Source organism: Macrotis lagotis, chromosome 7 (genome assembly GCF_037893015.1).
Source record: "Macrotis lagotis isolate mMagLag1 chromosome 7, bilby.v1.9.chrom.fasta, whole genome shotgun sequence".
Classification (NCBI taxonomy): domain Eukaryota; kingdom Metazoa; phylum Chordata; class Mammalia; order Peramelemorphia; family Peramelidae; genus Macrotis; species Macrotis lagotis.
In genome coordinates, this window is record NC_133664.1 from 114,647,272 (window position 1) to 114,670,316 (window position 23,045).

The 23,045-nt window shown below is 34.5% G+C and overlaps 1 protein-coding gene across 7 annotated transcripts in view; it reads right to left on the minus strand.

Annotated features, from left to right (window-relative positions):
- Positions 1-23,045, minus strand: part of AGBL3 (AGBL carboxypeptidase 3) — a 140,761-nt gene that overhangs the window by 43,941 nt on the left and 73,775 nt on the right. For all 7 annotated transcript variants that reach the window (XM_074193637.1, XM_074193635.1, XM_074193634.1 and 4 more), the window contains one exon: positions 2,057-2,114. In XM_074193637.1, coding sequence (XP_074049738.1) covers positions 2,057-2,114 — 58 coding nt within the window. The remainder of the gene's footprint in view (positions 1-2,056; positions 2,115-23,045) is intronic.

Sequence of the window (23,045 nt, forward strand, 5' to 3'; positions counted from 1 at the left end):
CTACAGCAAATAGCCTCTCTATGCATATCTGCCAAGGAGAACTGATCTCAACAAGGCATTGTAAGCTAAAGTGACTCATGTTTGGGGTAGGGGGAGTCAGCTTAGAAAGAGAAGAATATTGTAAAATTCTTTATTTGTGACCTTTCATCATAGTAACTTGATAAATAAAACTGAAGTTTGCCCCTGGCTACAATTTTTTCCCTGTCTCTTTTTCTCATGTTTTAGAACCTAGTTTGAACCTTCTTTTTTGGTCCAGGAATCCCCAATTTTCTCAGCTGACTTCCAGCTTGAAACTTCTTGGTATCAAAGGGTTTATTCTTGGGTCTTGTTACCAGAGACTAGCATTCCTACGGTACAGGAGGGGAGGAGAAAAGCCTCAATATATGCAATTTGTGGTAGAATGAGATGTATATCAGAGGAACCTCCAGGCTTAGTGATATTTCCATTCTTCTTTCCTCCCTTGTCTTTTCTTTTTCCTCCCAGTTAGTCTTTTCAAAACCTCTTGACCAGAGATGTGTCCATGTTAGCTGTCCGTGAATGAATGGCCTTCTGGGTTAAGATGTTCAGGGCCCTCACCCCAATGAGTGAGCCTCTCTATCCCAAAGCATTAGGAAAGTGTGGACATCCTCTGAGGAGAGCCAATGCCCCTTCTTGTGTTAGTATAGTAGCAATAATAAACATGTAAGTGTATGGAAGGAGCTTAGTGATTGTCCATGAGATATTTCCCTAAGCTACTCCCTACAGAAGGTAGGGGAAAGAGCTAAAAGGAAAGGGAGATGACTGCCCCAGAGTCTATTAGGACATTTAAAAAGGAAAGAAAATAGGAGTCAGGGTGTATTCTTTGTAGTGAGAAAGATGGTGCTTAGAGTAGTTCAGTGAATCCAGGGGTGACACTGACTGAGGTTTTAGCAGTCCACATTAGGTCTCATCACTTCTGATCCTAAGCTTCCTTCCCTGATATCATCATTGATGAATGGAAGTGTTCAGATCTGGGTATTTTAGGATGCCCACTAAGTCATTCTGGTTGCTTCCTTCACTTCAGAGAGTGTCAGAATTAGGAGAATAATGATGAAGATTGGTGGTTAGACATAACCCAGAGTTACCTTTTTGAATTGTACCAGGTAAGCTTACTCTCCATTTATATAGTGTCCCTAGATAAGGGTGCTCTATTGAAAGCTTGGGATATATGTAACAGATCAAACATAAGTTCTTTATTTAGCAGCAAAACTCTTCTGATTCCTTTTATCCTTTTTAACAAAAATTTTGAAACATTAATGGAAATGTTTGATTAGTCACAAGCCTAACAAAAACTATAAGCCATGGTAATATATCAGTTTTTGGGTCTCTCAGATATATACATGTTATAGACTTCCAATGCAACTTCAAATAGTATTAGACAATGAAATATATTCATTCAGAGAACTGAATATTTAAGTCTCAAGTATGTGTATGAAGTATAGACTAGCTCAGTACAACTTACTGAAGTAATGCATTTTGCACATATCTGATCATGCTACTCTCTTACTCTCTTTTGCCTATAGAATATAAAATTCATAGTTTGGTATAATTTAAGGACCTCCACAATCAAGCTCCAGTCTGCCTTTTCAGTCTTATTTCATGATTATTTCTCTTCACAATTCTATATTCCAGTTAAACTATGACTTGTTAGCTTCCTTCTCTCCTCAAGGCTGGAATATATTCCTTCTACCTCTCCACTGGGTAAAAAAATCCTTCTTTTCCTTCAAAGCCTTAACTCAGATACCATTTTTTCCAGGAAGGCTTCCCCATGAAGCCTATGGGAAGGCTTTCCTTACCACTTCTCTCAAAAGTGATTTCTCTTCCTTCCTTGTATTTATTATTACACTTTGGCTAGAACTTTCCTTTACCCTAATTTCAGTCTACCCCAGTTTACTTATTTGTCTACAAATCTTATCTGTTCATTTGACAGTAAACACCTTGAGGAAAGGAACTCTGTAATTTCTCATTTTTATATCTATACCACTTAGCATATTTCCTTTGACATCGCAGGCAAAAATATTTTGCTGAAATGAATTACCTTTTGCTTTAGGGTTTGTTTCCTTATGTCGTTGTGGCACATCTCCCTTGCTACCAACCTAAGAGAACACACAGAACCAGAAAGAAAATTCAACATATTATTAAAAGTGATAATATATAATTTTTAATATTTTTCTCTTTGAAATTATGCCAGCTAACTTTTTAATTGAAACAACATTATACTTTTCAAAATGTAATTCTCTTCCTCCTCAACAGAAGATAATGATAACAAATGATTTATGTTTAATAACCAATTTGGGAGCACTAAGTCCTTCCCATATCAAATATTGAGGATATTTGATTCTTGAAATAACCTTGCAAGGTAGTTACCACAGGAACTCATTTAACCAATGAGAAAACTAAGGTACAAGGATTAACTGATTGATTTAATTCTTTTCAAGGTTAAATTAAATTTCCCAGCACAATAATAGAAACAAAATAGAGCCAAGACTCAAACCCAGGTCCTCCAATTCTAATTCTGATTCTTTTTGGATTACACTAGTCTATATACCAAGAATTTCCTTTTAACTAAACAATAAGCAATCATTCATTTTATTTTTACCACTGACTTATAAAATCTGCAATTCTAAAATTAATAATTTTCATGATATAAAGAGAAAAACTAAGAAAAATTTGAGGGAAAGAAGAAATAAATTATTTAATAAAATTTTATTCAAATTCATATTTTCCTCATAATAATATTGCATGGTGGTATGCAAAACTATTGTTTTAATTTTAATAATTAAATTCTTTAATAATCATTTATTAACTATTTATTACATATACAAGATGCTGGAGGAGATAGTTAAGACATAGTCCCTAACCATGAGAGGTTAAGTGACTTGCTCAAAATCATATAAGTAGTAAATGGCAGAACTAAGACTTAAATTTCTCAGTCCTTATATATAAAAAATGCTTTTTTCAACTATCCATCAAAATAAAAAATATATAGATAATTATCATTGCTTTTTTAAAAAATCATGAAAAGTTGAATATTTGAGGTTTGAATGAAGAATCAGGGATGATGTCTGAAACTAAGAGGATGATGGTGTCCTTGACCTGAAGAGATGTTTTAAAAGGGGGGAGGGGAAGAAGATTATGACCTCACTTTTGGACATGTTGCCTTTAAGATGTCTACAGGACAGGCAGTTTAACATGTCCAATAGGTAGCTGGTAATGTGAGACAAGTGTCAGGAAGAAGGATAGGGATGAATAAGCAAATATGAGAATCACCTGCACAGAGATGATAATTTTACAGAGGCAGTTAGTAGGTACAGTGAATCATGATAGATCTAGAGTTGAGAAGACCTGTGTCAAATATAGTCTCAGATGTTAATTAGCTATTTAACTCTAGGCAAGTTACTTCATTTGTTTGCCTCAATTTCATATCTTAAAAAATGGAGATTATAGCAGTATCTACCTCCTAGGACTGGTGTGAGGATAAAATGAGGTAATCTTAAAGATACTATGTGCTAGCATCATCATCATCATCATTAGCTAAAAATATTTACCAAGTGAGATAGACAAAGAAATAAGAGAAAAGGGTCTAGGACAGGACCATAGCAAACACTAAAACTTGATAAGCATGACCTGGAGAAAGATTCAGCAAAAGACACTGAGTGGTCAGACAAATATTGAAAAGAAATAAGAGAAAGTAGTGTAATGAAAACCCAGAGAGTAGTAGTATCCAGGAGAAGATGATAATCATTATCAAGTCTGTAGAGAGGTTAAGAAATATGAGGGTTAATAAAAGAAAAAGCCCATTAAAAATAGCAGTTAAGACTTTGAAGAGAGCAATTTAAGTTGAAAAATGAGGTTGGAAGACAGGCTATCAATAGTCTATACCATCAGTAGTCTGGTAAAGTTATTTGTTTTGGTTTGTTTTGTTTTGGGGGACATAGGTGGCAGGTAGGGATGAGATTGAAAATTAGTGAGGAGGGATGTTAGCGAAAACAATGTTAGAGATGAGATGAAATAGAATCAAGGTATGTAGAAGTTGCCAACTTGGCAAGGAGAAGGGACAGTGAAGACCAGTGATCTTTGGTGAGGAGGAGGTGAAAAGAGGGAGCTCTCATGGAATGGCATCAATGTTTTTGATGAAGTGGGATGCTATGCTAAGTCACCAGTCTCACTTTCTCTTCTGGAGCCATCTAGTTCCAGTGATCATATATGAATTAGGATGCCTGGAGATAACCATGAATGAAAGGCAATCAGGATTAAATGACTTGCCCAATATCACACAGGTAGTTAAGTGTCTTAGGCTGGGTTTGAACTCAGGTCCTTTTGACTTCAGGTCTGGTGCTCTGTCCACTATGTCACCTAACTCTCCAAAGTATATATAACTATATGAAGCAGGCATTCCAGAAAGCCCAAAGTGAGCAGATCCAGAATGAGATATTTGGGATGGGGGAAGGAATGAGGAAAACTGGGGGTAAAGGAGCAGGCAATGGGGGTAGTGAAGGCACAATTGCAAACAGGTTTTTCAAATTGTTGGAATAAGGAGAATGTAATAGGGTGGGAATATGCTAATCAATGTGGAACTGAGTTCAAGGAAACTATCAGTGGTTGAAGGGAGGTTTGTCTAGGGAGGTAGGTGATTAGACTGCTCAGGGTCCTCCCTTAAAATTCAACCTCACAGTAGATGGAGATATTGAGTTCTGACGGGCCATCTCACAGCAGGAAAAGATATGGCCCAGAGAAGTCTAGACCAGAGTCAGGAGTTGGCAATTTGAGGTCTGTTTGATCCAAGGACAGCTTCCAGAGCACATAGGATGGACCCAGGGGAAGACAGAGGCCACAGAATGTACTGGGTAGAACTGAGTCAGGGCTCCCTTGAAGCCTCTAGAGAGAAGGGACCACAGGCCAGACCCTTATTCATCCCTTGTTCTTGCTCCAAACTTAGTAATTTAGAACCCTTTTTGTGTCTTTTAGCAATTTTCTTAAGCCTCAACTCATTCTGAATATTAGCCTTCCTCCATTTTTCTTACAGAATCATGGTCTTTATTCATCCTTGCTAAATTCTCTTTTGTTGATGGTCCCAAGCACGATGTAAAATAGAAAAGTAGTTCAGGTCCCTTGTTGAGAGACTGAGGTCACATTCATTTTAGAGTCAACTCTGCTCAAAGGGCAACCAAAATGTGCATACCCTTTGATCCAGCAATACCATTACTGGATCTATACCCTAAGAGATGATGAAAAAGGGTAACAACATCACTTGTACAAAAATATTCATAGTAGCCCTGTTTATGGTGGCAAAGAATTGGAAATCAAGTAAATGTCCTTCAATTGGGGAATAGCTTAGCAAACTGTGGTATATGTATGTCATGGGACACTATTGTTCTATTAGAAACCAGGAGGGATGGGAATTCAGGGAAGCCTGGAGGGATTTGCATGAACTGATGCTGAAAAACACTGTACACCCTAACAGCAACATGGGGGTGATGTTCAACCTTGAAGGACTCGCTCATTCCATCAGTGCAAAAATCAGGGACAATTTTGGGCTGTCTGCAATGGAGAATACCATCTATATCCAGAGAAAGAACTGTGGAGTTTGAACAAAGACCAAGGACTATTAACTTTAATTTAGGGAAAAAAACCTGCTATCTTGTTGTCTGATCTTGCTCTTGTACTTTATGTTTCTTCCTTAAGGATATGATTTCTCTCTCATCACATTCAATTTGGATCAATGTATACCATGGAAACAATGTAAAGATTGGAAAATTGCCTTCTGTGGGGGGTGGGGGACAGAAGTAAGATCAGGGGAAAAATTGTAAAACTCAAATAAAATCTTTAGAGTCAACTCTAGAGTAGGAAATAAAAGTACTATGTAAGTTACCCTTTGTAAAGTAGAGTTGGAAAAGTTTCATAGTCTTTTACAAGTGTTTGTTTAAATTCTAATAAAAGATCAAGTATTTACCTAAATTCTAATATAGGAGCAGTTTTGTTTGTACATAAAGTAGCATAAGTCTCACATTTCTTAAATACATTTTTTGCCATCTTAAGACTGGTAGAATCTTCTCCGTTTTGACTGCAGAGTTCTCTCTTAGCTATAGCATAAAGGTCATAAGATAATAGATTTTGGATAACCTCAAAAACAGCCTCTGGGCTCTATTATTAGATTATAGTCTGATAAAGCAGCTCACTGAACAACACCATCTTTTGCCATTTAACTTAACTTTGGAAAGAAAGCCTTTGAAACAGAGTATAATTTTCACATCTCTTGGTTTGTATCAGTTTTCATCTCCCTTCATCTTTCAACTTCATTTGCCACCAATTATCCATGACAATAGCACCAAGGAGGGTATAAAAACTTTCCAAGGTAGGTTCCCTTGTTTTGGCTGCACTTTTTTGGAATGAGCTGCTCAGATTCATGATCATAGAACATCATCTCCATCCCTTTTATGGGCATGTATAACATCCAGTTTAATACTTGTCAAAATATATCAGGAAATTATTGTCTGATCAAGCTTGAAACTGAGCACCAGAATGTCCACTGCCACTGTTATTATTTGGTATAGTTCTAGAATTCCCAGCTATAGCAATAATACAAGAAAAATAAATTGAGGAATAAACATAGGCAAAGAAGAAATAAAATTATTGCTTTTGGAAGATGACACCATTTACTTATATAATCCTAGAGATCAACTCAAATATCAATTGAAACAATTTATAATTTAAGTATAGTATCAGAATATCAAGTAATCTCATACAAAGAATCCACCCAACAGAAGGGAAGGAAAATTCCATTTAAAATAAATACAAATTGTATAAAATATTTGAAGATATTCCTAACAAGACACATAATTATATAAATAAAACTACAAAATATTTTCTTTTTACAGAAAGAGAGGTAGATCTAATTATTGGGGAGATTATTCATAGTTGAGCCATGCCAGTATAATAAAAAAAATTACAATACTACCTAAATAAATTACTTCTTCCGTGCCATAACAATCAAACTACCAACGGCTTTCACTAAAGAGCTAGAAATAATAATACCAGAATATTGGAGAAATAAAGCATCAAGTTGCTCAAGAGACATCCTGAAAAAATATGAAAAAGAGGGGCACAGTGCCAGACCTTAAATTATGCAATAAAGCACTAATTATCAAAATTGGAATAGCTTGAAAATTGAACAATAAGCTCCAAACGGACATATGACCTGTGTGTAAAAGATCCCTAAAGGCAATGAAGTGATGTAATGAATCAAATGTTAGATTTATAGTCAGAAGAACTGAGTTATGACTACTTGTATGACTCAGAGTCACTTTCTCTTCAACCTCCACTTCCCCATGTATAAAATGAGGATAGTAATAGCTCCTATCTCAAAGAGGTGATAAGGAATGCAAAGTGCTTTGTAAATCTTAGAGCACTATGGATATTATTAATGATAATATTAACTGACATTTATTTAGCACTTAATATGCTAAATGCTTTACAATTATTATCTCATCTGATAATGGTGCTATTATCTCTATTTTACAGATGAAGAAATGGAGTCAAACAGAAGTTAAGTGACTTTTCTAGAGTCATACAGCTAAACAGTATCTGAGGCAGCATTTGAATTCTGGTCTTCCTGATTCTAGGCTAGTTACTCTATGTGGCAGCTCCTAGTCATGCTACTTATCATCATCATCATTATTATTATATCATAAGCAAAACTTGAATCCTAGGAAATGGAAAATTTTAGTTACAAAAAATTAAAACATTTTTACAAAGATAATAGCATACGTGTTAAAATTATAAGGGAAACAGTTAACTGGGAAAATATTTGCAACAAACTTCTCTGAGAAAAATATATAAGGAGATGATTCAAGAGTCATTCCCATCTAGGTTAACTGAAGGATATGAATAGGCCATTATCAACAGAAAACAATGCAACTGTCAACAAGTATATTTTAAAAAGTTCTAAATCACTAATAATCAGAGCAGCCCAAATTATAACACTTTTGAGAACACATTGTATACTCATCAAATTGGTGAAGGTGACAAAAAAGGAAAATGTTAACTATTGAAGGAAACTATGGAAAGATAGGCACACTAATGTTCTGTTGGTATCTTGTGAATTGAGTCAATCATTCTAAAAGGCAATTTGGAATTACATTCCAAAAGTCACTAAATTTTTTACTGTTAGATCCAATTACATCACTCTGAGGTCACTACTCCAAAGTCATAAAAAAATAAATAAAAAGGGGCAAAAGACTCTTCCATATATAAGTATTTATAGCAGTGCTTTTTGGTTATTGCAAAGAAACAATAAGTGAAAATGGACAAAAAAGCATATATTACGTTTACTGAATGTCAAATACTGTGCTAAGTCTTAGAGATATAAATATAAAAGAAGTGCAAACAAAGTGGGTGTCTATCCATTGGAAAATGACTGAGCAAATTACAGTATCTGAATATAATGCCATAATAAACAATGAAAGGGATGAATTTAGACAAAATTAGGAAGATTTGTAATGAACTGATATAGTAGAACCAAGAAAACAATTTATACAACACAGGAAAACTTGGAAAACTTAGAAATTCTGATCAGTGAAAGTATTCCAGAGGGCTGATGATGTTTTTTGTTTGTTTGTTTTTGTTTTTAGGCTTTTGCAAAGCAAATGGGGTTAAGTGGCTTGCCCAAGGCTATACAGCTAGGTAATTATTAAGTATCTGAGGCCTTTTTGAACTCAGGTACTCCTGACTCCAGGGCCAGTTCTCTATTCTTTGCACCACCTAGTCACCCCCAGAAGACTAATGATGAATCAACACTTCTAACTCATGACATAGAAGTAATAGGCTATAAAAACAGAATAAGACAAATATTTTTCTGACAGGACCAATGTGTTTATCTGTTTTGCTTGAATATGCATTTTTTTAAATGGGGAGGAAAGCTAGAGTTATACAGAGAAGCACAGATAGCAATAGTGATGCCCCCCAAAAAGAGCTCTACGAAATATTTAAAAAGCAAGCAAAAGAAAATAGGGGGAAGTTCAGAGACACATACATATAGATAAGCAGTATGATATTCAAATTATGGTGTTAAAACTTTACAAATTTGAGATTCTTTTTCTGTTCTTTGATTGTGAAATGATCATATTTGTTGATATCAAGTTAAAAAATTTAAATCCCCTCTAAAGATCCCCTACCACCCCACTATGATAAATTTGAGTTGTCTGAAAGAAAATGAACCAATATATTATAAAATGCATCAACTATGATCAATTTAAAAATTTTTAACTTGCCTAAAATGTGAGACTGATATTTATAGGTCTGTGGACCTCAAAATTTTATCTAGCTAGAAAATGAAGAAATAATATGAACAACACAGCTATATATACAATTATATTTTTTATATTAATGCAATGTAATGGAAGAAAGGAATGTTTAGCATTCAAAAATAAAATCTTTTTTTTTTTTTTTAGTTTTTGCAAAGCATTGGGGTTAAGTGACTTGCCCAAGGCCACACAGTTAGGTAATTATTGTCTGAGGTAGGATTTGAACTCAGGGACTCCTGACTCCAGGACCAGTGCTCTATCCACTGTGCCACCTAGCCACCCCTAAAACCTTATTTTTAAGTAAGCAAAGTCTAAGGAATGCATCAGTGAACATATTTGGCCATCTATTCCATCAAATTATTATAATTTTTTGTGAGTTGTTTTTAAGTATTCTATTTAGGAAGATGATTAATGGAAAACCATATAAGTAGAATTAATATCACCCTCTTGAAGGTTTTTTTTAAAATTCATAACAGTTTTAGCATGTCAATTTTTTAAATGGATCTTAGTTGATGCATTTTCTAATATATTGGTTCATTTTTTTAAGACAACTCAAATTTCTCATAATGGGGTAGTGGGTTCTTTTGGAGGGATTTAAATTTTTTAACTTGTCAACAAATATGCTCATTCCCTATACAAAGGAGACTAGAAAAAGAATCTCAAATATGTGGTTAAATTTTATTTTTTCTTTAGTATTCCTTTTTACAATGTTAATTAAGCTGAGTTTATAACATAAACTCACTATGCAACAAACTGGTACCCTCATTTTATTCAATTTTGGCATATATTTGCCTTCCTTATCCTTTAACTCATTGGTTTCCTGAAGAAAATGGCAGTAAAGCAAACCATGTCAAGGGAATAAATTGAAATGTGTTATAAACAAAGAAGCGACATTGTTTCAAAACCCTTTAGTACTGGGCCATGTTCACTTCTTAAATGGGATGGATAGCACGTCTGTTTTCTCAAATGTCAAAAAGAAATAATTTACTCATATAAAATGATTTTCTGAACATTAAAATGCGAATGTGACTCAAAAAACCCCAGAACAATTATATAAGAATTTATTAGTGGCAGTTCACTTCAAAGCTAAGAATTCCATTTGTTGATGGAATAACTAATTTCACTTTGAATCTTCTACTAACAAATGAACTAGGCTTCCAAGGGCTCTTATTTTTTTTGATATCAAGCTCTCTAGAATGACTCCAGGGAGCCAAAAACAAAAGGTTGTTTTTTTTTCAATACTAAGCAATTAATCAAAGGCATGTTCACATTTTTTATCTCAAAAATCTCCAAATTCTATCAGAAGGTTCAAGCCAGATTTTTATTTTTTTTTCTAACTGCTTTTGGGTCATCATAAGAGGTTGAATAGTGATGTAATCTTTACAAATATCCTAGAATAGTTACTAAAACCTACAAAGAGTTTTCAGCTCCATAATTTTTTGATTATGACCAGGTGATGAGTATGGGTGACTGTTCTACTTGGCAGAGGCCCTTGAAAAAGCTTTCCCTTGTTGATTGATGGCTTTAAACAGCAGTTTCTGACATTGAAAAGCATCCCTGCAACAGACTGTGTCCTATCTCTTATCTCAATTTATAGAAAAAAGCTGTCTACATCCACTGCCTCCTTCTAGTCCTCTCACTTAAGCCTTAATCTCACATCTAATTTCCTCACTCAAGTAAACATCTCTTACTACAAGTGATCCAATGATCAATTTAGTTAAGTCTTTTCTCAGTTCTCATCTGTCTGATGTATTTGATGCTGCTAACCTCTCTTCTCCAGGATAGTCTCCTCTCACTGCTCTGGGCTTCACTGACAATACTTTTTACTGGTTCTCTTCATCTCAGTATGACTAGGGCATCTCTTTGGATGGCTCATTACCCTATAGCACATCCCCTAACTATGGATGCTTCCCAAAGCTCTGGCCTGTTCACTGTTCTCGCTCTTTTTATGAGGTTATCAGTTTCCAAGGATTTAGCTATAATTTTTATGCAAATAATTCTCAGATTTATATATTCAGTTCTTGTCTCTCTCTTGAGAGAGCCTGAATCACAATCAGTCCCACACGATAAATTGCCAACTGGATTTTTCAAACTGAATTTACAGAAGCTATCTCAAATTTAATGTGTCCAAAACAGAACTTGTTATCTTTCCTTATAAACTCACCCCTCTTCCAAACTTCCTCTATTTGTTGCAGGCACATCCATTTTTCCAGGTTTGGCAGGTTCATAACCTCAGCTTTATACCTGACTCCCTTTCTCTTAATCCACATATCTAATCAGATGACAAATCATGTTGTTTTTACTCTACATCACCTCTCACATTCATGCCCTTTTCTTTACTTACACAGCTACCACATTAATGGAGGCCATCATTACCTTTCACCTATACATAATTATTAATATTGGAGGCAATTAGGATTAAGTGACTTGCCCATGGTCACACAGCTAGTAAGTATCTGAGTCTGGATTTGAACTCAGGTCCTCCTTACTCCAGGGATGGTGCTCTATCCACTGTATTACCTAGCTGCCTCTTACATATATATTATTGCAACAGACTCCACACTGATCTCTCTGACTTAAGTTTCTCCTCACTCTTTTCAAGGGCTTTTCCTTAAGCATGAATCTAATTGTATCACATCCTTATTCAATCAACTCTAGTGACTTACTACTCCAATAAATAAAAACTCTTTTGTTTAGTTTTTAAAGTTCTTCAGACTCTGATATTACTAACCTAAGAATTTCTTTTGTTCTCTCTGTTTCAGATAAACTGGCCTTTTCTCTGCTCCTCCAATAGGATATTTTGATTTCCCATCTCTGTGCCTTTGTATTGGCTGTATACTACTTACTTCTGTCTCACAAGTCCTCTTTTCCTTTAAAAGCCATCTTAAATACCATCTTCTACATAAAGCCTTTCCTTATCCTACCCCACAAATGGTCAGAAAGAGATTCCAGGGGATCCTTTGCTGGCATTGCTTCAGGACCCTGTTGAGTTGCAAATAAGCAGTTCTGTCTGAGTCAGTCCAGGGTGAAGAAGACCATTATCACCTGTGGAAACAGGGCACAGTTTCAAGGTCAAGAAGAGTGCTAGTATTTGTGGCTACAGGAAAACAAGGTCCCTCTCTGGTAAAGACAAGAGCACAGGCCAGGATTTTTTAGATCATACTGCCTTGGAAGCATCAAAAGTAGCAACCCCTCCCCCCAAACCAAGAAGCTTGAGACAGTATTTCCCTTCACCCTGGGGGGGGGGGGGGTGTAGAAGCAAATTTTAACATAAAAAGTCAAAGATTAGACTGGAAAATGAGCAAACCACAATATAAAATCTTACTATAGTGAAAGGCAGATTAAGTCAGAAAAACACAACAAAGTAAAAATAACTACCAATCATCTAAAGAAAAATGTGAACTGAACACAAGTTCAAAAAGCAATTTTAAGGAGGGAGGGAGGGAGAGGGAGAGAGAGAGAGAGAGAGAGAGAGAGAGAGAGAGAGAGAGAGAGAGAGAGAGAGAACTAAGAAAATAAATGAGATACAAAAGAAAATTATGAAAAGAGAGTCAGCAGTTTAGGAGAGGTACAAAAGTACTGAAAAAAAAAATGGAATTGACCTTAAAAACAGAATTGGTCAAATAGCAAAGCAGGCACAAAAATCCACTGAAGAAAAGAGAACTCTTTAAAAATCAGAATTGCCAAATGAAAAAAAGAGGTTCAGAAATCTACTGAGGAAAATAATTCCTTAGTAATTAGAATTGGATAAGTGGAGGCTAATGACTCCATGAGACTTCAAGAAACAATCAAACATGGGGCAGCTGGGTCGACTAGCTCTGGACCTTAATAATAAACTGTGTGACCTTGGGTAAGGCACTTAACCCAATTGCCTTGCAAAGAAAGAAAGAGAGAGAGAGAGAGAAAGAAAGAAAGGAAGAAAGGAAGGAAGGAAGAAAGAAAGAAAGAATCAAGCAAAATCAAAAGAATGAAAAAATAGAAAATGTGTAATATTGCATTAAAAAAAGCTGACCTAGAAGACAGATGCAGCAGACATAATTTAAAAATTATTGGGCTGTGTGACAGCCATGATGAAAAGTAGAGCATAGACATCATATTTCAAGAAATTAAAAATGAAAACTGTCCTGATGTCCTAGAACAGAGGTATCCAACCTTTTAGTTCTTCTGAGGTATGTGGTCAACAAAAACCTCTAAAGGGCAGTAATCAGAATTTGATACTCAATTCATGAATATAACCACTCAGAGGAGCAATAACAAATACAATTAGACTGCTTGAATGGGCCTGGAGGGTGGTTATACACACTTGTCTAGAACCAGTGTGTAAAATAGAAACTTAATAATCCACCAGTCTCCTCATGAGACCCACCCCCCAAATGAAAACTCTCAGGAATATTATAGCCAAATTCCCAAGCCCTCCAGGCCAAGGACAAAATATTGCAAGCAGCCAGGAAAGAAGTAATCCACGTATCATGGAATTACAGTCAAGATTACAAAATATTTAGTAACTTCCAAAATAAAAGATTAGAGGATTTAGAATTTTATATTCTAGAAGGCAAAGTAGCTAGGATTACAACCAAGAATAATTTACCAAGCAAAACTGAGTAGAATCTTTCAGAGGGAAAATGGATATTTAATGAAATAGAGAACTTTCAAGTATTGCTGATGAAAAGACCAGAGCTGAATAGAAAAAGTTGACATTTAAATATAAACTCAAGAGAAACATAAAAAGACAACTAGGAAAGAGAAATCATAAGGCAGTTGATAAGGTTGAACTGTTTTCAATTCTATATGGGAAGATGATAATTGTAATTTCTGAGAATGTTTTCATTATTATGGCAGAAGAAATATACATAGAGGGAATGAGGGTGAGTTGACTACGATGGGATGATTTACAAAAATAAAATTAAGGGATTAAGAAAGAAGGATACACTGAAAGAAGGAGGAAGAAGAATAGGAAAAATTATTCACAGAGAAGAAGTATGAAAGGATGAAATTTTTACAGTAGAGAGGAATGGGTGTGGGATACAGGGCAATGCTTGAACTTCAAAGCAAGAATAATATACAAATGCAATTGGATATAGGAATCTATTTTACTCTACAGGGAAGAAGGAGGGGAAAGAGATAATAGGAGATAGAAGGAAGAGAAACAAAAAAAATACTTGAGGGACAGGATCAAAAAAGAAAGGATAAATAGGGAAAATAGAATAGAAGGTAATACACAATTAGTAGTCATAACTTGGAATGTGAATGGGATGAAATCATCCATAAAAGCGAAAGTAGATAGCAAAATGGACTAAAAATCAGAATTCTGTTTCAATAAACTCTAGAGACTCACTATAGGATAAAGTTTGTTTAATTTTTAAAGACCTTCAGACTCTGACACATTTGAAATAGACACACACACACACACACACACACACACACACAGTTAAAAACTAAAGCACTGAAGCAGAATCTATTATACTTTGACTGAGTTTAAAAAAAATGTAGGGGTAGCAATCATGATCTCAGACAAAGTGAAAGCAAAACCAGACCTAATTAAAAGAGATAAGCATGAAAGTTAAATTTTACTAAAAGATATCACAGATAATGAAGTAATGTCAATACTAAACTATATGGACCAAATGGCATAGTATCTAAATTATTAAAAGAGAAGTTAACTGAGTTTACAGGAAGAGATATAAAACTATACTTTTTGGAGTTCCCAACTTCCTCCTCTCATAACTAGATAAATATATTCATAAAATAAACAAGAAGCTAAGGAGATTAATATATTTTAGAAAAGTTAGATATTATAGACTTTTGGAGAAAATGAATGAAATAGAAAGGAGCAGTAAATGGCACCTTCACAAAAATTGGCCATGTATTAAGGCATAAAAACGTTAAGCCAAATGCAAAAAAGCAGAAATATTAAGTGCAACCTTTTCAGAACATAATGTTATAAATAATTATATTCAATAAAGGGCCATGGAAACAAAGATTAAAAATTAATTGGAAACTAAATAATCGCTCCTTAAAAGTGAATGGATAAAATATTAAATCATAGAAACAAATATTTTGAGTAAAGACATTTCTTGATAACAATGAGACAACATACCAAATTTTATGGGATGCAGCAGGCAAAACAGTACTTAGGAGAAAATTTATATACCTAAACACTCAATAAAATAGAAAAAGAGCAGATAAATGAATTGGTATGCAATTAAAAAAACTAGAAAAAAAGAAAAAATTAAAAATCTTCAATTAAATACTAAATTGGAAATCTTGAAAATCAAAGGAAAAATTAATAAAATAAGCATCAGGAAATCATTGAATTAATAAATAAAACTAAGAGCTGGTTTTATGGGAAATAATCAATTAAATAGATAAAAAACAATAGTTAATTTTATTTAAAACAAGAAAGAAGAAAATCAAATTACCAGGATAAAAAAAATGATGTATTCACCACAGATGAAGATGAAATTAAAGCAATTATTAGGAGATATTTTGCTTAATTACATGCCAATAACTCTAATAATTTAGGTAAAATTAATGAATATTTATAAAAATATGAATTACCAAGATTAACTGAAGAGGAAATAGAATATTCAAATAACTGTACCTTAAAAGAAAAGAAATTAAACAAACTATCAATGTCTCCTTAAGAACAAAATTCTTAGGACAGATTCATTACCCAAAAAATGCTACCGAACATTTAAAGAACAATTAATTTCAATACTATATATTGAAGAAACAGTCCTATCAAATTCTTTCTATGAAACAAATATGGTGCTGACAAAACAGAGAAAATAAACTATAAACCCATTTCCCTGATACTGAAACAAAAATTTTAAATACTAGCAAGGAGATTATAGTAGTATATCACTATGATCTGGTGTGATTCATGATAGTAATTTAGTGCTGACTCAATATTAAGAAAACTATTGATATAATTGGCATATCAATAACAAAACAACAAAAACCATACGGTCATCTCAATGAATGCAGAAAAAGCTTTTGACAAAATACAATTCATTCCTATTATAGAAATATATGTATAATTTGTAGAAATATATAATATATAGAAAGCATAGGAATAAATAGAGTTTTCCTCAAAACGACAAGTACTATCTATGTAAAATGATCAGCAAGTATTATCTGTAATGGGGATAAGCCAGAAGCTTTTCCATTAAGATTAGGGGTCAAGCAAGGATACCCATTATTGACATTATTATTCACTATTGTACTATAAATGCTAGCTATAGAAATAAGACAAGAAAAAGAAAGAGAAGGTGGTGGAATAAGCAACAAGGGAAAAAAAAAACCTATCATTCCTGGAAGATGATATAATGGTATATTTAGAGAATTATAGAGAATTAACTTAAAAACTAGTTGAAGTAATTTAACAGTTTCAATAAAGTTGCAGGAAATAAAATAAACCCACATAAATGATCAGTATTTCTATACGACAATGACTAATAGGAAGAGACAGATAAATTGCATTTAAAATTCCAGTATAAAATATCTGGGAATCTATCTGCTAAGACAAATTCAACAACTCTATGAACACAATTATAAAATGGTTTCCACAAAAATAAAGTAGATCTAAATAACTGGAGAAATATTAGTTGCATGTTCATAGACTAAGCCAATATAATAAAAATGACAATTAATTTATTCAGTGCTATACCAAGTAAATTACTAAAAAATTATTTCAGAGAACTACAAAAGATACTAAAATTCATCTGGTTAAAAAAACAGGTGAAGAATATCAAGAGAATAGATTAAAAAAATATAAAGGAAGGTGGCCTAGAAGTAAGTACCATTTCTCAAGTCGAATTACAAAGTGGTAATCAATAAAACAATCTGGTACTATCTAAGAAATAGCATGGTAGATAAATAGAATAGATCAGGCAGATAATGCAAAGCAATAAATGACCATGGTAATCTACTGCTTAACAAACTCAATAATCCAATATTTTCGGACAAGAACTATTTGGCAAAAATTTCTTGGAAAATCATTAAGAAATTTGGAAGAAACTAGGCATAAATCAATATCTCTTATGGTATATCAGGTATACTATGTAAGATTAAAATGGGCCCATGATTTAGAAATGAAGGGTGATATCATAAACAAATTATGGGAGTATGGAAAACTTCCACCTGTCAGATCTATGAATAAGAAAAGAGTTTATGACAAAACAAGAGATGAGGGATTGCAGGAAATTTAAATATATCATTTTAATTACATTAAATTAAAAAGATTTTGCACCAACAAAACCAATGCAGCCAAAATTAAAAGGAAAGTAGGAAACTGGGAACAAAATTTAAAGCAAGTTTATTTTCTCTGAAAAATGGTCTCATTTCTCAAATACTTAGAGAACCAAATCTAATTCATAAGAATACAAGTCATTCCCCAAATTGATAAATCATGAGAGGATATGAATAAGCAGTTTTCAGAAGAAAAAATCAAATCTTTTAATAATTTTATAAAATTTTAAATCACTATTGATTAGATAAATGTAAATTTAAAACAACTCAGATACCATGTCAGAAAAAAAAAGGAAAATGACAAATTTTTCCAGAAAAAGGAAAATGATAAATGTCAGAGGGGATGTGGAAAAATTGGGATGTTAATGCACTGTTTGTATTGTGAACTAATCCAACCATTCTGGAGAGTGATTTGGAAATATACCTAAAAGGCTATAAAAGTGTGCATATCATTTGACCTAGCAATATCACTATGAGCTCTGAATTCCAAAGGAATAACAAGAAAAGATAAAGAATCTATATGTATAAAAATATTTATAGCAGCTGTTTTTGTGGTGGCAAGGAATTGGAAATTGAGAGCATGCCCATTATTTGGGGAATGGCTGAACAAGTGATGATAAATGATTGTGCTAGAATACTATTGTGCTTTAAGAAATGATGAGCTGCAGACTGGCTAGTATGACCAGAAAGGATAATAATCATTGTTGGAAGGGTTGTGGGAAATTTGGGACACTATTACACTGTTGGTGGATCTGTGAACTCATCCAACCTTTCTGGAGAGCAATTTGGAACTACACCCAAAGGGCAACAAAAATGGGCATACCCTTTGATCCAGCAATACCACTACTGGGTCTATACTCTGAAGAGATGACAAAAAAGTGTAAAAATATCACTTGTACAAAAATATTCATAGCAGCCCTGTTTGTGTGGCAAAGAATTGGAAATCAAGTATATGTCCTTCAATTGGGGAATGGCTTAGCAAACTGTGGTATATGTATGTCATGGGACACTATTGTTCTGTTAGAAACCAGGAGGGATGGGAATTCAGGGAAGCCTGGAGGGATTTGCATGAACTGATGCTGAGTGAGTTGAGCAGAACCAGAAAAACACTGTACACCCTAAAAGCAACATGGGGGTGATGATCAACCTTGATGGACTTTCTCATTTCATCAGAGCAACAATCAGGGACAATTTTGGGCTGTCTGCGAATGGAGAATACCATCTGTATCCAGATAAAGAGCTGTGGAGTTTGAACAAAGTTCAAGGACTTAATTTAGAAAAAAAAAAACAGATATCTTATTGTCTGATCTTGTTATCTCTTATACTTTTTGTTTCTTCCTTAAGGATATGATTTCTCTCAATTTGGATCAATGTACAACATGGAAACAAAGTAAAGACTGACAGATTGCTTTCCGTGGGGGGTGGGGGGTAGGGGTAGGAAAGTAAGATTGGGGGGAAATTATAAAACTCAAATAAAATCTTTAATAAAAGAAAAAAAATGATGAGCTGGATGCTTTCAGAAAAACCTGGAAAGATTTTATATGAATTGATAGAAAATGAAGTGAGCAGAACCAGAAGTACACTGTACACAGTAACAGCAATATTGTACAGTGATCAACTGTGAATGACTTAACTATTCTGAGTCATATAGTGATCCAAGAGAATTCCAAAGGACATAGATGAAAAATTATAAAAAGAAAAATTCATCTCCAGTGAAAGAACTGAAGGAATCTGAATGCATAGCACATTTTTACTTTATTTTTCTTGTTTTTTTATTCTACATTTTCTTTTGCAATATGGCTAATATTGAAATGTTTTGCATGATTGCACATGTATAATCCTATATCTTGCCTTCTCTGGTGGGGCGAAGGGAGGAAGGAAGAGAATTTGGAATTCAGAATTCTTTTTGAAAGAATGTTAACTTTTTTAAAACATATAATGGAGAAAAAATAAAATGTGAAAAAGGAAGCATCAACTAACAGCATCTTTCATTAAAAATGAAGCATAATTGTCAGTTAGGATTTTCTGTCTAGCTCATAAGAGCACAGTACATTTTCCTTACTATCACTATTGTGAGGTGCTATGAGTTCAGGTAGAAACTACCTAGAAAATATTTATTAGTGCTAATGTTCCAATCTCATGCCCACTTCAGTTTCTTGACATGAATCTAATGGAATTAACCTTCTGACAAATCAATTTCAGATTTCTCTCTTACAATCAATGTGTACGTGTCCATCTAATCCAGAGTTATAGCAGAAGATAATTTAGACTCTTTGACTATATTGTATTGATGTTCCTTAAATGTTCCATCTTGAACTCTGGTTTCAAATCACATCCTCTCCTTCAGCTTCCAAATATTCCCATTTGCTAGTTCACCTACCCACTATCTTGGTCTGAGTTTCTTCAAAGAGGACTCATTGAACTGAGATAGCCTTTCTTTTGGAAGCAATTGCTCATACCCTAAGGAATATTCTGGAACCATATGGGCCTGATTTTTGTCACTTTTTTTTTAGGTTTTTGCAAGGCAAATGGGGTTAAGTGGCTTGCCCAAGGCCACATAGCTAGGTAATTATTAAGTGTCTGAGACCGGATTTGAACCCAGGTACTCCTGACTCCAAGGCCAGTGCTTTATCCTCTACGCCACCTAGCCACCCGATTTTTGTCACTTTTCTTTTCTGCCAATCATATTTGTAACTCTTTTCCTGCTCATAGGTATCAACTCTAAGTAACTGTCCCTGTTGCCCATTCATTGATGATGGAACGTATAGGATTTTCTCAGATATCAAATTTCTCAGATATCATTTGGATTGATCTGACATTGTCTATCAGTTCCACAGACATCTTCTGAAACAGCTTTTCCAGCTACTACACACTATCAGAAAGCTCCTGGTAGCAAATTAAGTAAACATATCAATTCTGAGCTAGTCTCCAAAATACCAAAATGGTAATTTAGCTTCTTTGTCACTAGCCCCATGACCTCAAGGTGCTGCATTTTTAATAATAATTTCAATTTATTGAGAATAAACCAGGTCTAAATTGTCTTGGAAATATTTGGCAGCTTTTTCTTTAGTAGTCTGGTCCTTTTTGAATGATCCCATGAAAATTTTTTCTCTTCTAGAGTCTGGAATAAATCATGGTCAAATCCAAAAGTTAATGGTCTTGTCAGAGAGGTTATAATCAGTGGAATTTTTCATCGGTTTCCCATTCTTTGTCTGGTAACCCTGGGTAATCCTACAGATCTTTTTGTTGATTTTGGTGCAATTGTGATAGCCCTTCTAACCAACCCAAGCCACTGACAATGCCATTGTAGGCAGGATGCGAAGATTCAATACTGGCCAACTTAGGTAGAACTTGGTGGCTATTTTGTGTGTCAGTGGCTGGTGGCACTTTGAGATTCTTGCTCTTAGTCACTCCAGTGTTGTCAATCATCTTCTCCTATCAATTATAGTGCTTGGGTGACCCCAGTATAATTTCTTAGCCATGCTGCTGCCCATTCATCTAGATCTTTATCAGACAAGATTATTTCTTTCTTAGAGGTAGCAGTCACATCTAGGTATGACTCAGACGACTAGATGGTATTTCTTCATGCTATTAAAATCCTTTTCCAACTTCTCACCAACACTGTCTTGCCACATCTTATAGAATTTGGTAAATGACTAGTTCTTGGACTTGTGTTAGTTCTTGTAGAATCGCCTCTTACCCTCATCTCTTGATGGAATCATCAAAAATGTCTTTGAATTTCCAGAGTCCTTGGGAGTCTTCATGAAGCCCACAATATTTATAATGATCACAGGGGGCATTTCCACAACAGTGACGAACTCAACTACTTCCTTTTTTGTTCTCCTGTGAGCCAGGCCTATCCACTTCTATTATATGAATCATGCCTGCTCTAAAAGATTTATGTAGTGGATGACCTTGGTGGGGTCTGGAGAGGTTCTTCATCTTTTCCTGATGTTTGCTGCTCTGCTTTTGAGGCAGGCAGCTCAGAGACCCATTCTAAAGACTGAATTCTAGTAGGACATGATACTGCTGCTTCTGTAAATGCTGCCAAGGAGAGCTAGGAGAACAAAGTCCTGCATTTTCAAGGAGCATCTGAGGTCAAAATCACATCTCCCAAGGCTCTCCATTACCCTCCTATACTTCTTTACAACTTCTTTTGTTGCTTAGTCATTCAGTCATGTCTGTCTCTTTGTGACCCATGGACCGCCAGGCCTTCTATCCTCTGCTATTTTCAAAGTCTGTCCAAGTTGATGTTTGTTGTTTCCATGAAATTATCTCTTTGTCTCATTCTCTGTTGTTTCAGTTTTAGTATTTGACCTTCCAATGAAAAGCGTGAATTAATTTCTTTAAGTATTGACTGATCTGATTTCCTTGCTGCCCAAGGGACTCTCAAACATCTTCTCCAGACTACACTTGAAAGGGTTGATTCTGTGGTCCTCAGTTTTCCCTATGGTTTAAAGTTCACAGTTATCTATTGCTAGCAGAAAAACCATATCTTTGACCATATGAACCTTTATTGGTAGGGTGATGACTCTGCTTTTTATTATACTGTTCAGATTTGTTTTAGCTTTCCTTCCAGGAAGGAAGTGTCTTAATTTCATACCTGTAGTTACCATCTATAGTAATCTTTGAATTCAAAAATATAAAATCTGACATAACTTCCATTTCTTTTCCTTTTATTTACTAGGAAGTGGTAGGATAAGTTACCAAGACAGAAGGGTTTTTTTATGTTAAATTTCAAGTTAACTTTTTATACTCCTCTTTCACCATCATCAAGAGTGTGAAGTTTTTTTCACTTTTTTTTTTAAAATAATACCTCTCTGCAATTCCTGTTATTACAGTGTTGACGTATCTTAAGACTGAAGGGATCATTTCCTGATGGGAAACGCTGCTCCTTTAAATATGACAGCTTTCCATATTGAGTCCCTTGTAACAATATTAGTTATCTGAAAGTCTGGTGTCCCTCCCACTCCCACTATAATTAGCTATGGTCATTGTCTATTGAGGAGGGTAAAAGATCCATCAGATCTTTTAAATTGTTTTCAATTCATCATTTTCTCAGGATGAAGTCTTTAGGGATGATCCAGTAGGCATGTGTGCGTGTGTGTTAACATTTTTAATTAACCTTTACATTCTTTTTTTTTTTAAGTTTTTGCAAGGCAGTGGGATTAAGTGGCTTGCCCAAAGCCACACAGCTAAGTAATTATTAAAGTTTCTGAGGTCGGATTTGAACTCAGGTACTCTAGACTCCAGAGCTGGTGTTCTATCCACTGCACCACCTAGCTGCCCCTAACCTTTACATTCTTTACAAGTTGTCTCTTGGAATTTTGAAATCTTCTATAGTTTCAGACAACAGTACTTTATCTTCCTTCCTATTTACCTGACATTTCCCCAAGGTGTCAAATGTTGTTATAAGGATCTTTCAATATCATCATCAAAATCATCACAGTCAAAAGGTATTCTTGTAAAACCAAC